We start from the raw sequence: 17,879 nt of genomic DNA on the forward strand, positions 1-17,879 counted from the left end.
AGTGCCTTTAGTTCCAGATAATGTCACAAATTTTCAAGTATTTGAAGACGACAAACATATATTGGACTTTTTGACCAATACAAATGTCTTCTTAACTCAAATCATTGATGAAGAAGATATAGAAGGAGCAGAGTTTGATCCAGAAGGTATCTTGAATTTGAAAACAAACACTATTCCAAAGGGTATGATAGAATTGGAAAGAATTTTCGACCGAGATAAGTTGGAGGCAATCAAGAGTCATAATGTAGAAGGAAATGCATGTGAGACCGTCAACTTGGGCAATGAAGAACAAATCAAGAATGTATTCATAGGCAAAGCTTGCACTCCACAAGAAAAGGAGGGTATTTTGAAGAACATGAGAAACTTCCCAGACGTTATTGCATGGAGCTACGAAGATCTCAAGACATACGACACTTCAATCATCACCCATACAATACCTTTGAAGCCAAAAAGTAAACCATTCAAACAGCAGCAAAGACATGTCAACCCACTTTTGGAACCCTTAATATCCCAAGAAGTCAAGAAGCTACTATCAGCAAAAATCATTTTTCTAGTAAGACATTTGACGTGGGTCGCCAACTTGGTTCCTGTACGAAAGAAGAATGGAGAAATCAGACTATGTGTAGACTTCAGGAATCTCAATAGAGCATCAGAAAAGGATAATTACCCGCTACCATCGTTAGATGAAGTATTGCAAATAGTTAACAAGTCACAAATGATGTCCTTTTTAGATGGATATTTAGGATATAATCAAGTGATGGTTGAACCAGAAGACAGAATGAAGACAGCCCTTCACAACCAAATGGGGAACATTTGCTTACAGGAGAATGCCTTTTGGACTTATCAATGCAAGAGCCACTTTTCAAAGATCCATGGATATAGCATTCAGGGACTTGATAGGAAAATGTATCATCATTTACATGGATGATATCATAGTATTTTCAAGAAAAAGAGAGGAGCATGTAGAAGATCTCAGAAAGGTTTTTCAAAGATGCTGGAGATATGGTATATCATTAAATCCTAAGAAATGCATGTTCGGAATCTGTTGTGACGTATTCACACATCACCCCATTGCAAATGGGGACCCCTGCTTTTTGCTTTCTAGGGTTTGTTTTCTAGGTCTTTTAAGGTTTTGTCTGTTAGCCTTTGCGGGATGAGTGTCGTCGAGGGGATCGTTGGATTTCAAGCTTTGCTTGAGCCAAGGGAGTCAGCAGGTGCTCCAAGTTAGGGTTTCTTTGAGAGTCTTCCTTAGGGCCTGGTTTTGCTCTTGTTGCTAATTGTGTCTTGCTTTGTGAGTGAGTATCATCCTTGAAGGTCTAAGTTAGGTCAAGTTGGTGAGTGATAAAGTCTGGAATGTCATCCTAATCTTCAAATGCCCTGAAATTTGGCTAAGTCTGGAATGTCCTGATCCTGAAATTTGGCTAAGTCTGGAATGTCCTGATCCTGAAATTTGACTAAGTCCGGAAAACTGAAGAATCCTCCAAAAACTAGATTTTGCAATATAACTCCTGTAGGTCCGAAACCACTCTCAAACATCCTGAAAGTATATATAGAATATAACTTAAAGTATCACTTATACTTAAATGTTATATTCCATAAAATTATCCTGACGGAGAGTCCAAAATGTCAAATTTCACTCCTAACCCTTCCAAAGGGTCCAAAGCGAATTTCGCTCCTGACCCTTCCAAAGGGTCCAGAGCGAAATTCTCCATAAGACATTCTACTTTGACCAAAACCTAGAACTAATGCATTCCTAGGCTTGAATGAAGGCAAAAGCACTTGTTTGAATGAAGAAATGCGAAAAAATGAAGTCAGGATCATGGCCTAAGGTGATTTTCGGTCCTGACCCTTCCAAAGGGTCCAGAGCAAAATTCATATTTCCTCTATTTTTCTCCTTAGCTTGACCAAGTTTGTAGACTTTTGAGGCATAATTGAGAAGGTTTGATGCAACTTTGCCTTGGAGAAGAGATTTTAGACCTTGGGATGATGGATTCTAGCCTGGGAGAGGAATTTCGCTCCTGACCCTTCCAAAGGGTCCAGAGCGAAAATCCTTATAACCCTCATTTTCCTTCCTTGTTTTGGATGGGCGTTGGTTTATTAGGCATTGTGTGTGAGTCTTGATGTGTTCTTGCCTTGAGAAGTGTTTTGAAAAGTGAGGATCTTGTCCAAAAATAGGAATTTCGCTCCTGACCCTTCCAAAGGGTCCAGAGTGAAATTCTTCATAAGCCTCATTTGCTCCCTTGTTTTGGATACCAACCTTGTTCCATGGGCAAATTTGGGAAGGAAATAACATGTCTCTGCCTTTTGAGGTGATGGAACGTAAAAATGTGAAGGATTTTGGCCAAGATTAGGAATATCGCTCCTGACCCTTCCAAAGGGTCCAGAGCGAAATTCACTATAATCCTCATTTGCTACATTGAATGGGCTTAAAACCTGGTTCGTCAAGTGGAAAACAATCTATATTTGCCTCCAGGAGAAGATTGAAGTTTGAAAAATGAGCAATTAAAGCCTAAATCAAGATTTTCGCTCCTGACCCTTCCAAAGGGTCCAGAGCGAAGTTCACTATAAACCTCTTTTGCTACTTTGTTTGGGATCCAATCCTTGTTCCTTAGGTGGAGAATGATCTAAGTTTGCTTCTTGAGGTGGTTTGGAGTTGGAGAAATGGCGAATCAAGCTCAAATCATGATTTTCACTCCTGACCCTTCCAAAGGGTCCAGAGCGAAAATCTTCATGGACCTCATTGTCTTCCTTGTTAGGCCAAGTTCTTAGTGTCCAAGGCATGTTGGAGGAAGGATAAACATATTCTTGCCTTGAGGAATAATGGAAAGCAACAAAAGATGAAATTTCAAGCCTAGAGAGGGAATTTCGCTCCTGACCCTTCCAAAGGGTCCAGAGCAAAATTCCTTGTAAACCTAGTTTTTTGACCTTGCTTAGGCTTCAATCCTTGTTCTTTGGATGAAAAATGATGAAATATATCTTGTAAGGAAGAGTGGGATTGTAAAAATGAAGGATTTTAGCCAAGAAGGTGAATTTCGCTCCTGACCCTTCCAAAGGGTCCAGAGTGGAATTCCTAAAATCCCTTATTTTCCTAGCAAAGTCAAGTCAAACTTGGGTTTTTGTAGCTTGGATGGGTGAGGATAAGTGTTTTCTTGCCTTTGAAGGTGGATTCAAGTTGAAATGATGGAGGAATAAGCCTAAAACAAGATTTTCGCTCCTGACCCTTCCAAAGGGTCTAGAGCGAAAATCCTAAAACCCATCATTTTCTCCAAAATTTGTACCAAGCCATGCCTAGACCAAGGTGAGGGATGCCCTTGAGATTGTCCTTGAATTGATTGTTGTCTCAAAAAAAATTATGATTTTGGGCTAGAAAGGGAAATTCGCTCCTGACCCTTCCAGAGGGTCCAAGGCAAAATTGTGCAAAACCTATCTTTTCCCTTAGTTTCATGCCAAATCTAGTGTGGATCATGATTAAAGAAGGCCTTAGGAATGACTCCAAATTGCAAATTATTATCAAACTTGAAGGAATTGAGCCAAAAAGTGATTTTCGCTCCTGGGTCCAGAGCGAAAATCTTAAAATCACCTATTTTCCTTGCAAGTCTAGTCAAACATTAGGTTTTCATGGCTTGGATGGGTGCGAGGAGACATGTTCTTGCCTTTTGAAGTTAATTGATGTTGAAAAATGATGGAAATTAGCCCAAACCAAGGATTTCGCTCCTGACACTTCCAAAGGGTCCAGAGCGAAAACCCTAAGCTCACCTACTTTCTTTGCAAGACAAGTTAAAATTTTGATTTTTATGGCCTAGATAGGAGTGAGGCAATGTGTCCTTAGTCTTGGAGGTGAATTGAAGTTGAAAGGATGGAGGAACGTGCTCAAAACAAGAAATTCGCTCCTGACCCTTCCAAAGGGTCCAGAGCGAAAAACACTAAAACCATCCTTTTCTCCAAATTTTGTGCTAAGTCAAGCCTAGACTAGGGTGAGAAAAACTATTTGGAATGCCTTGGAAAGATGTTTGACCTTCAAAAGTGTGAATTTTGAGCTAAAAGGTGAATTTCGCTCCTGACCCTTCCAAAGGGTCCAGAGCGAAATTCTTCATCTACCTATTTCCTCCTTGTGTCAAGTCAAGACTTGGAGTCCTACGGCATAGTTGAGGTTGAAATGATGTTACTTTGCCCTACAAGAGGATTTTGAAGTCAAAAAATGGAGTAATTGAGGCCTAACCAAGAAAATTCGCTCCTGACCCTTCCAGAGGGTCCAGGGCGAAATCTTTTGAAACTACTATTTTTCACCTTGTTTGGGTCAGGCAAGGAGCTGGTTGTGAGGTAACGTTGAAAAGAGGTCTAAGTTGGCCAGGAATGCTAATTTCGCTCCTGACCCTTCCAAAGGGTCCAGGGCGAAATTCTTATAGGGCCTGTCCTTGAAAAGAGTCTTGAACTAACTTCATGTTAATATCTTTTTGTTGATGATTTAAGTTGAAAATGCTATGTTGAAATGAATTTATCATATGTCCTTAATCATCTTTTGATTTGTTTTTTCAGATGAAAGAAGATCAAGCCAAGACAAGGACGACCTTCTCTAGTCCAGCATCAACAAGGACGGCCTTCTCTAGTCCAGCATCAACAAGGACGACCTTCTCCAACCCAGCATCATCAAGGACGGCCTTCTCCGGTCCAGCATCATCAGGGACGACCTCTTCCAGTCCAACATTCGAAGGAAAGGTACACCATCCATCCTGCACATCGAAGACAAAGGAAGTTAAAGCAAGGGTTCGTTGAAGAAGCAGACAGTTTCAGAAGAGTTAATTAAAGCTAGCTTCTCAGCAACATCAAATTGAATATCTGATGCAGAGGAATAAGGCAAAATGAGTAGTTTGTCTTGGTTTCTTCTCAAGGGTTTACAAATGGCACCATCCAATGGTCCAATCTCCAAGACCTTCCAAAGGCCTTTCAAGCTTGTCTCTGATCCTTCCCAAGGATCCCCACAACACTGACAACTTGAATCAAATGAGGAGTTTCCCAATCACAACTCCAACTACCCTTCTTTACCAAGCCTACTCACTACACCAAACCCTCTACCAAGTGGATCTTTGAACAAAGGTGATTGTAGACATATCTATGGATTTTTTGAATGTTTGGGATGAAAAATGAAAGGTTTATAAACATTCAAACCAACCCTTTCAACCCCTGATCACAAAATGCCCTTAGCAACCTAGTGGATAGGGCTACAAGGAATTAGGCCTAGTTTTGCTGTTTTTTTGACTTCATTTGAATTTTACCTGAACAAGCCCAAAAACAAATTGGATATTCTAATACCCTTTTGGAAGAATCAAAGGATTCCAAAGAATTGCATCTGGGTTTGGTCGGAAAGTATCTTAACCCCAATATGGCCTATTTGCCATTCCCTAGGTGGTATGGGGTATTCGTTATGAAAAACTTCACCAGTCAAAATGGATTGCAATAAAACCTTTTGGAAAAGGTCTGCACATGTTTATGGGTCACTTTAATGCCAACTTGAGTCACCGTTTGGTCCACCTTCATTGGTTTACACACCCTTTTACCCCTGCACAGACTTGTCACATAGAGAATGCCAAGTCTAGGGCATCATCTTAAAAATAGAAAATCACACTCCCTGCTCTCAAAACCAAGTGAAACAATTAGTATACATGTTATTTCATCATTCCCCAAAGTTTCAGATTTTTCCCATGGTGGAATGATGAAATATGGCTCTTTTTGCATCCAATCCCTAGGTTCTAGGGCTTTTCCCTGGCAGCGGCGGTATAAATTCAATAACTTCTTTATTCTGACGTTTCAGAAGCCCACACTAGAATCAAATGAAAGATAAAACACAGGAGCACATTTCCCAATGGTTCAAACTATGAATAGATCCGTACAATTCCATACAAAACTGAAAGAACAGCAAAAATGCAGTAAAATGACAGTTTTTTGATAGTTTGAAAGCAAGAATTCTTCTTCTTCAACTCTAAACGAGCCATAGTGAGTTCCAAAGGCTTATATGATGCCTTGGAACAAGTTACAACCTCCTCCAACAGTTAAGAACAACCTTTTAACCATTGGAAACCACTTTTTGAATAGTGTGTCAATGTTGCCTAATGCAACATGACAACTTTTGACAACAAAGCAAAACATGAAACATGCCTTCATGATGACAATATAAAGTGGACCTATAACCCATATACGACCCATAAACACAAAAAAACATGAATTAAATGCCCAAATAAGGCCTTTGACCAAGTTGACCAATCTTGGTAGCCTTTGGGCTTATTACATAGAAAAATAGCTCAAACACAAATGTAAAGTATTAAATAGGACCTAGCCATCAAAGGCCCATCCTAACACATTATTGGACACCTTACAACATATGTGGAAGAAGGTAAACTCCTTTGTGGTGCCCTTGCACCAATATCTACCAAGTTACAAGTGTCAGAGAAGGTGGCATCCCAGTCATCACTCCTCTAGTCGGATTGGTCCACCTCAGCATGTCCAGATTCAATGTACCTGACTCATGGGAGATGGCACAAACTTCAATGTACCTACCTTGGCTATCCATTGGTCGAATATTCCAGAGAAGACGTGTCCAAATAATGCAATTATTTCATTGGTCAGAATTAAGTTTGTTGTAACAAACCCTAATTAGGGTTTTCATTGTAAAATCTCGGCCATTGATCTCAAATTGATCTAAGCCATTGAATTGTTTTGTGGGCACTATATAAGCCCTAGCTCCTCATTTGTAAAGGATAATAGTTAGTCAAGAGTTAGAAGGTGAATAGTTAGAATAGTGAATAAGTCAGTTAATAGTATAGCAATTAGAGTAGAATAGAAAGAGAAGGCAAAAGATTGTTGCCAAGATGTTGTTGTAAAAGGCTTGTAAAACTTCATTGAAGAAATGGTGAAATCTATGGGTTGATTCAACAATTTCCATGGTCTTTATACTTCTCGGTTTTGATTTCATGTTATTAGATGAGTGGAAGAAATGTGTTTGATTGATGGTGAAATTTGTATATCCATACTACTAGCAGTTTGTTGATTACAGACTTGCCTTGTGTAGTCAGCTGGAATCATTCAGCTTGAGCTTAACTTCAATTGTCGCTTCTTCATTGACATGCATCAGCCTGATGGTGTCTATGCCTGTAGTGATGATTTGAACATCATAAAGCTTTCCTCCGAAGATCGCACTAACCTTGTGGAGATGGTCCTGGGATGTCAAAACAAGACTTAGTTAGAATTTCATCAAAGGTCATTCATTGCTCTTACACTCTTAGTGTCAGAATTAGATCCTTTCCTCGCCCTCATCCTTTTTTCTTTTTTCAAAATCTAGTCTAGTGAAATCCTGTGTTCCAGTAATATTCAAAGCAAATCAGACGTTTAGGTCGTCAAGTGTAAGTCCCCTTGTGATTCCAGCAAAATCACATCATACCACAGAGAGCTTATCCACGAGTAGAGAACCTACAAACAAGAACCTTGGAGTTGCCTCGACTGATCCTTCAGCGAGATCTTCAGCAATCAAGAAACTTTATTCAAGAGAGGATAAGGTACCTTTAGGTATTTTATTCTGTGTTTGGTCGTGTACAAAATACACATCAACAGAGTCACAGAGGGAAAACTGTTAGGACACGTTATTTCAGAGAAAGGTATCTCAATTGATCTTGACAAGATGAAAGCAATTTCAACAATTAACCTTCTCGCAAGCAAGAAAGAGCTCAAGTCATTCTTTGACAAAATTAATTTTGTGAGAAAATTCATTACTGGTTTCGAAGAAATAATCAGGCCACTAAATGAAATGTTGAAGAAGGATGCTAAGATGGAATGGACTGCACCAGCTAAAAGGGTGTTTGAAGAGATTAAGCAAGCAATTGTTGAAGCTCCCGTATTAATCAACCCAGACTACACAAAGCCCTTCAATTTATATTCTTTCGCCTCAGAGCATACGTGTGCAGCTATTCTCACCCAGAGAAGCGAAGAAAAGGATGAGAATCCTATAGCATTCACAAGTGCTCCACTCAAAGATGCTAAATTAAGATATCCAAATATTGAAAAGCAAGCATACGCTTTAGTAAGAGCGATCAAGAAGTTCAGACATTACATTCTAAGGAGCAAGGTGTACGCAATAGTGCCTAATGCAACTGTAAAGACTCTCCTCATGCAGAACGAACTAGGTGAAAGAAGAGGAAAGTGGGTCGCCACCATCCAAGAATATGATATTGAGATCCAACCAATGAAGCTAGTTCGAGGACAAGCTCTTGCACAAACTCTAGCTATAGAAGGACCAAGATTGATTCAACAAGTGTATGAATTGGATGATCTCACACCAAATGAATGGTATAAAGATATTGTGACCTATCTGCTCAACCATAAATGTCCCGCACACATGACTCCTACACAGAAGAGAGCACTTAGATTGAAGAGTCAACACTATATGCTCCAAGGCTCGGTTTTATACAAAAAGAATCATGAAGGAATTTATTTAAGGTGTGTAGGCAAAAATGAAGCAAAACAAATCATGGAACATTTTCACAACAAATTCGGAATAGGACATGGAGCAAGCTTAGCTACAACGCATCAGATATTAAGGGCAAGATACTACTGGCCTACACTATTCAAAGATACTCATGAGCACATGAAAACATGTCACACTTGCCAAGTAGCAGCTTTTCGCGAGAAGAATCCAGCAATGTCGCTGCAGCCGATAATAGAGGCCCGACCTTTCGCCAAATGGGGACTAAATTTCATCGGTATGATCAATCCACCTTCCTCAGCACAACACAGGTATATTCTAACCACTACCGACTACTGTACTCGGTGGACGGAAGCTCAAGCTTTGAAATTTTGCAATACTGATGTTGTAATCAAGTTTGTAGAAGAAAATATCATAACTAGGTTTGGATGCCCTCATGCTTTAGTATGTGATAATGGTCCTGCTTTCACAACATTAAGATTTTCCAATTGGGCTTTTGAATAAGGAATAACGCTCAAATTTTCATCGAATTACTACCCACGGGGCAACGGTTTAGCGGAATCTACAAACAAGAACCTGATGAGCGTAATCAAGAAGCTATTAGAAAGGAACCCGAAGGATTGGCACACCCAGCTAAGATTTGCTCTTTGGGCGGATCGAACTCGAACTAAGAATTCCTTAGGGACTTCCCCTTACTTTCTAGTTTATGGACAAGAACCTATTTTTCCAGTATAACTGAAAATCCCAACATTGAGATTCATGCAGAAATACATGGAAGGCGAAGATAGAGTACAAGCTCGTTTGACACAACTTATGAATCTGGAAGAAAAGAGAGACAGTGGTGACATTAAAAGTTCATTCTAAGGCAACTTCAATACTTCGAAACTAAGATCTATACCTTACACTTCCATGGTTGAAGCCTTCGAGAGGATAGTTTCAGAAGAGTTAATCAAAGTTAGAAAATCATCATCATCACCGCCGAAGTTGGATAATGTTGAGTATCAAGAAATATTCCTTCATGATGATCTATCAAACCTACAAAGTGCAAGTTAAAGGTGGCGTCCTAGTCATCATCACACCAATCAAAGGAATTCCACCTCAGCATGTCCAGATTCAATGCACCAAGCACATCCACGAGGGCACAAACTCTAAGGCACCTACCCTCATTATCTATTGGTCATGCCAAAGTGTTGTAATTATTTCATTGGCCAGAACCGAGTTTGTTGTAACAAACCCTAATTAGGGTTTTCATTGTAAAATCTTGGCCATTGATCTCAAATTGATCTAAGCCATTCATTGTAATGAGATCTCAATATAAAGCTCAAGCTCCTCATTTTGAAAGGGTTAATAGTGAATAGTTGGTAGCAAGAGAAGAATAAAATAGCAACTAGAATAGAAGTTAGAGTAGATTAGGAGAAGGAATAATTGTTGTTATGACTTGTAAATGAGATAGTCTTTTCATTGAAGTTGTGGTGAAATTTGTTATTTCAACAAGCCTCATGGTTTTGCTTCTCATTTTGTTTTCATGTTGATTAAATTGAATGGAAGGATTTGTTGAATGCATTCGTGTGGAATCCGTTTCATCCATACCACTAGCCTCTTACTGATTGTGAGTGTGCCTTGTGTGGTCAACTGGAGTGATATGAGCTTAACTTCAAATTGTTATGCGTCCATTGTTTATGCATTAACTTGAATGGTGAGCAATGTTTGATGGTAATGATTTGAACATCTTTGAAACATCCTTAGAAGATTGCACTGAGCTTGTGTCAAATTGTTCAAGATGATGGTGAGACCTCGCCCAGTAGGATTCTAGCTAATCATTCAACTATCTTCTTACCTTCTAGGTCTTAGAATAGACTCTCTCAACTCTTTCCTTTTGCCCTTTTTTAAATTCAAAGTTAGTTTAGGATCAAAAAGCATCACTGCATTGCAAAATCAGATGATCAAGTTCCAGCGATTCAAGCATTCGACAATTCAGCGTAAGTCCCCTTGTGATACCAGCAATCACATGAACCAACAGAGCTTATCCACACAAAGTGACCCTACATTCATGAACCTTGGAGTCTTCTCTAGTGATCCTTAAGCTAATCTTCAGCATTTGAGAGATTTTGTTCAAGAGAGGATAAGATACTTTTGGGTATTTTATTTTGTGTTTACATGTGCCTAAAAAACACATCAGCACATCCCCACCTAGAGGTGCAGGTTAATCTAACCTCTATAACCCAGTTATAGATTTGTTTCAAAAGAGGATTCATCCTCTCAAAACATTAATTTACATGTAGAGAAGTCATACTTGAATCCCATTTAATCCTTTGCTCACAGTAGTATTGGCATAGCCAATTGACAAAAAACTCTTCTAGTTCTGGAGAGTTGAGTGTTTTGTCCATGACTTAAGTCATTAGAACCCTCTCAGACCCGCCAGTTGCAGAACAGTCTGTAATGTCCTATTTTTTGATATCAAGCCAAGTTAAAATCGAAAAAGCACATCATAAATTTTCCATGGATTTTGAGAATTTTACACTAAGGAATTGGGGTTAAAATTATAGTAGAGAGGGCCCCAAGTAAAGTTAATATATAAAATAAGGAGGTCTCTTATAATTCAAGTTTATTTTAAATAACTCCTCTCAAATATCAATCAAAGATCATGAAGGAAAATTGAAGAGTTATGCATTTTGGAATAAAACTATATTCAAGAGAGGACAAGCAAGGATTCATCAACCATTCTATTTTCTGATTTCCACTCCTTGTTGGAGCATTGGACTTTCTCAATTATCCTAAGGACAAAAACCCTCTGCGCAGGAGATTGAAGGACAAAAACCCCTTGATTTCCATCACTGAATTAGTGAATGAACCCTTGATTTAGAGTTGGGGTGATCTCATCCAGAGATTTCAGATGAGCTTCAAAGTGAAGGAAAATTGGAATTACAGTCAAATCTTGTAGCGCTATATTTGTCTAAGTTCTGGCAGCCTTTGATAATGTCATAATTAAATTGTCTGGAGCAGCTCTTACAGTGTCATTGTTGGCATAACAGGTTGCTAGTAAAAGCGCTCATATCTTAAGATAACAGGCAACAAATATTCAGTGTACTGGATTGTTTCTGGGCATAAATTCATGAAGTTCAATGAGTTATCACGGGCATTTAGCAGTACTTTGCATAATAAATTAAATCAAAATTCATGATCAATAACTCTGGTAATGTTATGATGTTCATATATGATTAATATCTGTGATCTATATATATATGATGTCTGGCATAACAGCACTACACAGTTGGACTGTATTATTATGACTAAGAGCAGATTGATTCCTGCAATTTTATATTCTATATTTGTTCAAATAGACTTGTTTTGAGTCGGACTTCCTTTGGGAATTAGAAGATTTAACTTAGGCCATCTCCGCAAACTGGAATAATAAGATTATTTTATTAATTTCATTGTCTATAACTACTGTAATAAAATTTCTAGTTGTATAGCAATTAGTAGGATGTGGAGCTCAACCCTGGAAACTATTGAAAAGATTAGAAATTGATCAGATAATCATTAGATAATCAAGTGGGGATATTACACAGTCAAGCCTTCATCTATGGTTGATCTGAAGAAAGTCCACAAGACTTTAAGTTCTCTATAAGTCAGGGACTGGCAAAAAGATCATTAAGTTGTTCCCCAAACTCAAAGAAATGTAAGATCTTCATTATTGTTAAAGTCTCACAGGGTCACCATCAGGCTTGAGCTATTAAATAACCCAGATAAAACCAAAGTGTGACTGGCAGTTGAAAAGTAAAAGGACCAGGCTACATGTGCAAGATTGTGCCACACAAACAATTGTCCCAGTACACGATAGAGACAAATGTCTATGTCTTGAGGCCTTGGAGCAATCACATCATCAAAGGCAAACTTGTAGACAAAGTCTTCTGTTGGGTCCTATATCATGTTTGGATCCAAGCTCCCCTAGGAATTCAGTTGAGTCAGTTTAAATATTCTGCCTGGAGGATTAAATAACTAAGTTATTCAAAAGGCAGTGGTATGAGATCCTTCCACACGTCCCTTGTGATGATGCAAAATGTCATTGGGTGTTTGACACAGTCTACAAACACAGCCCATATTGGCCAAGTGTAAATTCGTCAAAGTTCTATAATGTATATCCTAGGACCCACAAGTAATTTGAGTTCCACAAATCTATCTTGGTATGATGTCAAACCAATTTAATTAAACAATATGATCAAAATCTATGTTGGAGGTTCTCAGAGTGTTTCCCAATACTTTGAGTGGGAGTAAGCCAGAGTTAATAAGTCTAATCCAGATCTCTCAACGCATTAACCTTGAGACAATTTGGAATCCACGTGCTCCAATGGAGTAGCAAATCCAATAGCAGTTTTCAACTAGGTTTATTGAAAGGTCCAAACTAGTGGACCCACTGCATAGAATCTTTGTCATTCATTGAATTCCTTAATGCCGTGTGTCAAACGGAGTCTAAGCAAGTTGGAGGTCTAATCCTAAGATTAATCAGATTCCAACCCTGAACCAAATTTTATCAACTGGATTGGGTCCATCAGAGTTGTTGAAACATTCAATTTTCTAGGGAAACCCCTAGGGTTTTTCTGTTGTCTATTGCTAAAACCCTAAACCCTTTGAGTTTTGGCATTTTATATATTGTTGTTGTAGCTTTTCTAATTTCACATTGACTGGTTTATGCGGCCTAATCACTCAAGTGCTACAGTAAATGCCCTTGAGGATTGTGGTTTTACTGGCCCCGTGTCTTATTCATTAATATATATGCCAATATTAATTGTTTGTTTTCTTAAAACTTCCTAGTCACGGACATTTGAGTAACTCGTGCAACACTCTTATTGGTAAAATATATTATCCATCTCCACGGTGACATTCAATGTATAGCTAGAACAAAGATTTTGATGCCCTGTGAGTCATTTTTATAGCCACAACTATTTATTCATCCATTCAGCGACTACAATAACAGCCATGTCCACCATTATGGCTTGACTTGAAGTGCGCCATTTCAAATCTATACTTCTCAACCAAATGAAGGAGATCTAATGTTGCAAAAGTTATTGCAAACACATTTTTTATTGTTTTGTTAAACTATGACACGAGCTGCCATCAATGTAATTGGTCGATTTGAATTATAGGAGCCATTGCAGATTTATGCAGATTTTCTGAGTGGTCATTTTCCATTTTCTATATGTAAAAGTTCCTATTTCATTTGAGGCATTGGTCATTGCGGTTTTCAGTGGACTTCTTCGAATGTCAAGCTCTTTTCAGGGTTTCTGATGTTGAATGTCAAGTTTTCAAGAATATAGTGGTTCTAAAGCATTTAAAGGTCAGCAACTATTGTGGACAAATGGGATAGAATGTCTCTAAGGTTGTATTATGTCTTCAAGGGAATTTGCAACAATTTGTCCAATTTCTCTATTCTCACATTAGTTGACATTAATGTAAAGAATACTTGATAAATGCCATAACATTTTTAAGACACCATAAAACTTGCAGTGATCTTTTATTTCTTGCATATGGATTCATATATCATAACTTTGGATGATTAGGAATATTTTGTGTCTAATATCTACTCTCTGTTGTATTATCGTTTAGATCACCCTTCTATTTTTCCATTCACTATTTCTCCCCTCTTGTAAATTGGACTCTGTTACCCATTTGAATAGGCACCAGCCCTAGGAAACAAATGATTCAATCATGCTTCTAAACAAACAAAATCATTAACTAGTTATATTAAAGTAAAGTTAATTATCATAATTTTGAAATTCACAATTCAGTTATAAAAAACAAGGAAAATACTGTCTGTGACCATTTCCACCAGAAAATACTTTGTGAATCATGTCCTTGTTGCATCATCTTACATATCCTGCAATGATATTATTATCAACTCTATAGAGATCTTATGCAGCTAGCTATACTTGACTTAGTGACAAAATTTGGGCTCAAGTATTCATTTGGGTATAGTTGTTGTTTGTTATTTTTAGTTGTTCATTTGTTCATTTTGTTTGATTTAAATACTTGTTAAGGTATGCATCTAGGAACACCCTCCTGAGTCTAAGTTGAACTTGAAGTAGAAGATAGATTACCCTCTCTTATCAATTGACCTTATGAACCTTGGTTTCACTTTCATGATGACAACCCTTATCCTTAAAAGTTAAATTGTGTTCTAGAATTTTAAAGCAGTGCTTTCAAGACCCAACAAGATCAATATTATCATCAGCCCAAATCTAGCATCTAATGTGGTAATTCAGGTCCGATATAAGAATTCAACTTGATTAAATTTGGCATCAAGTCCAAACCTTGAATTGCTTAAAATTAAAACCAATATATTTCAGCCACCAAAGATTTAAGTCTGGTGAGGACCATTAATTTAAATATAGTTATTCTGGATTAGAATGATGATGAACAAAAGTATTGCAGAAATGTTTTCAAAAAAAATTCCTGGAAATCCCCTGACTTTTCGCCTCAGAGAGTTACACGGCTTTATTGTTCCAAAGATGTAACTACAGAATAGTTGTATTCGAATGGGAGAGATATCAACTTATATGGAGAAAAGTACCACACCCATTTTTCCAGAAGTGTTCACCTATAGCATTCAGCAATTAGAGAGTTAAAGCTGCCACTGTCCGTTGAAATTGCAAGAGAAAATTTTCAGGATGTCAAATATATTTATCGATGATAACTTATTGCAAATCTTGGGTCACATTGCGGCTCATTATCATCTGGCCAAGAAAATAAAATGAATTGCCAAATTAGGGTTCCTTAAATAGACTACATTTTTCCTCTTAAGCCCTAGAAAGTCGAAAGGACTAAAAGCCATTAAAATACATGCGTAGATTAGATGTTGCATTCACCTGACTTTTAAGTGTTACTTGAGGACCCATCATCACAATGAATAATGAATAAATTACATAACAGAGCTCCATATATATGCAACTTTGTATAGGCAGAAAACTCTGTGCGGCAAACTGGACAGAATAAAACAAAAACTAAATAAAGCATGTAATGAAGTCCTCCTTATGAAATTCGATGGCACCCTCCTTACCTGGGCACATATCTGGGCAGGATCCCAGAATGGGCTCTGAATCTTCACAGTCCATGGTCTCATCCACCTCCTTCTTCTGCAGGGGATTCAGTTGCTGCTGCTGCTGCTGCTGTTGCTGACGTCCCAACGGAGGAGAAGAAGAACGAATTGGCTCACTTAGCTCGGTATTGAAACGAGCCAGCCTCCTCGCCTTAGCTTCGATTTCTCTGCAGGTCCAATCATTGCCATAGAGATGCATACATATACACATTGAATATAGGCGTATTATAGAGTGCAAGCAGCAGGAGCAGAAAAATACCTTTGGTGTTCATCATCATTAAGAGGAGGAGGAGTGGGAGAGCTAGACCTGGCTCTGGGCCTTGGCTTCAGGGCTTCATGAGGTGGAGAAGGTGAATTCCTGGGTTTGGGTCGAGACCGCGGTGGAGATGGAGAAGTTCTGCCTGGAATATTTGAAGGGCGAGGAGGGGATTGATCAGAAGAGCCGAAGGAGATGGATTTTTTAGGAGGCGCCACGGGACCTGAATTCCCAACAAAGCTCTTGAAAGCCATTTCCACCCCCACTGCTACTGCTGATTTTTTTCTTTTTTTTTCACTTAACTCCTTTTTCTTCCGTAGCAGGTGTGAGAATTAACCCTGCTCCAGGAATCAGCGTTACGGTCCCAGCATTTCACCGCCAGAATCGACTGATGATAATGGAAATGTGAATAAATTTGATTCAACTAGGTTTCTTCATTTCAGCTTTTCCACTGCCACCGCTCCTGTCGTTGCTGATACTGCTACTCCTGGTGTGCTCTGTAATCACACAGGATTCCATCCAGGGTTCAGATTCAACACTGTTTTCCTTTCATTCTGATTATAAGATTTTTTATTCTTGTAAAAAGAAAAAGCTATATTATTAAGTACAATGGGATGATTTCACATTTGAATTGTAATCGTAAAAGTAGAATGCCAATTGATTGGAGAAGTTTTTAATTATTATTAAAGTTATTATTATTATAGGAGGATCGAATGAACAAATGCAGAGTTCTAATTCAGGAGCAAAACCCACATGACAAAACAATGATCACAAAAGAATCACCAACCTACAAAGTCAAGAAGCGAACATCAAAGCGGTTCTAATAAGCTGATGAAGTTTCTTCTAGGCTATCTTTACAATTCTTTCCTCTTTATATGGTGTATATGCTGAGAATGTATCATAAGCCGTAGTCCATGATGTAAATAAATCTTTCATATAACTGAATTTTTTTATTTTTTTTTATTTTGGGCAGTTTAGATTGTTTTATTTTATATGTCCATTAGTATACAAGATATGTATTTTTGTTTTAAAGTTCGCAAAGAATTTTATAGATGGCATAATTTGTGTATGTTTATTTCATGGACGTTTCATATTTTTCATTTTTTTTCATTTATAATATAGATTAAATTTGTAATTGTAGATTTTAAAAGTTATTTTTATGGTCATGGATTTGAATCTTGAATCTTTAAATTTAAATCACTTAATTTTTTTTATGTTTTCTTCTTTTACTAATTAGTATGAACAAATTAAATTGAACTTATTTCAAAATGTATGCCAAAATTATGTATTTAAAGATTGACTTTAAATCATTCAAACAATTGAACAAGAGACATGTGCTATAAAATTTGCAACATGTTGTCTAGTTAAACAACATTGTAACAATAATGATGTTTGCATGGAACAAAAATTAGATTTGTATTATAGAGATTTTGCAAAGAAAAGGAATGACAAATTAGACTTAAATTCCATGTACAATAATTTTTAATCATTCTATTAGAATTAATTAATATATAATAAAAAATCAATATGCAATATAATATGTTTAATAATAATTGTCCAAGGGGTTGAGCTTAACTGGTTAAAACATTGGGTTCTCACTGTGGAGACCCAAGTTCAATTCCCAATAGGGACATCTGAAGTGGAATTCTAAGTTGTGACTCTTGGCCTTCCATAGGATGGGGAATGGGGATGGGGCCCCCTACTGTGTCCCCACTAGTTCATAGCTCTAGTCATAAGCTATTCAGGCTTCGACCAATTACCGATCAAATATATATTACATCATATGATACATATCAACTGTAAAAACCAATTTTGCTATTATGACTGCATATAAACAAGATACCCACATAAAGCCATTCATGTACATACTATTGTTCATCCACAACCACCCTATCGAATTATTGGTTGGCCTTTAGCCATGATATGCTTTTAAAGACTCTGTACAACTCATATTATAAACAAAATTGGGGGAAATTAAAACTAATGAGATACCAAAATCTAGGCTTATGGCTCAAACTTAAACACAAAAAATCAAAAATTGTGGGTATGAAACCCGTAGA

At 37.7% G+C, this 17,879-nt stretch overlaps 1 protein-coding gene across 2 annotated transcripts in view; it reads right to left on the bottom strand.

The window, feature by feature from the left end:
• LOC131048350 (SAC3 family protein B) overlaps positions 1 to 16,714 on the bottom strand; it is a 66,303-nt gene extending 49,589 nt beyond the window's left edge. Inside the window, exons 1-3 of one of the 2 annotated variants that reach the window (XM_057982278.2) lie at positions 16,607 to 16,714; positions 15,823 to 16,316; positions 15,525 to 15,730 (exon numbers count right to left, since the gene is read on the bottom strand). In XM_057982278.2, the coding sequence (XP_057838261.2) occupies positions 15,525 to 15,730; positions 15,823 to 16,073 (457 nt within the window). In that variant the 5' untranslated portion in view covers positions 16,074 to 16,316; positions 16,607 to 16,714. The remainder of the gene's footprint in view (positions 1 to 15,524; positions 15,731 to 15,822; positions 16,317 to 16,606) is intronic. The other variant, XM_059209591.1, reaches the window with a different exon arrangement.
• Between the last annotated feature and the right edge of the window lie 1,165 nt (positions 16,715 to 17,879).

This window comes from Cryptomeria japonica, chromosome 8 (assembly GCF_030272615.1).
Source record: "Cryptomeria japonica chromosome 8, Sugi_1.0, whole genome shotgun sequence".
NCBI lineage: Eukaryota > Viridiplantae > Streptophyta > Pinopsida > Cupressales > Cupressaceae > Cryptomeria > Cryptomeria japonica.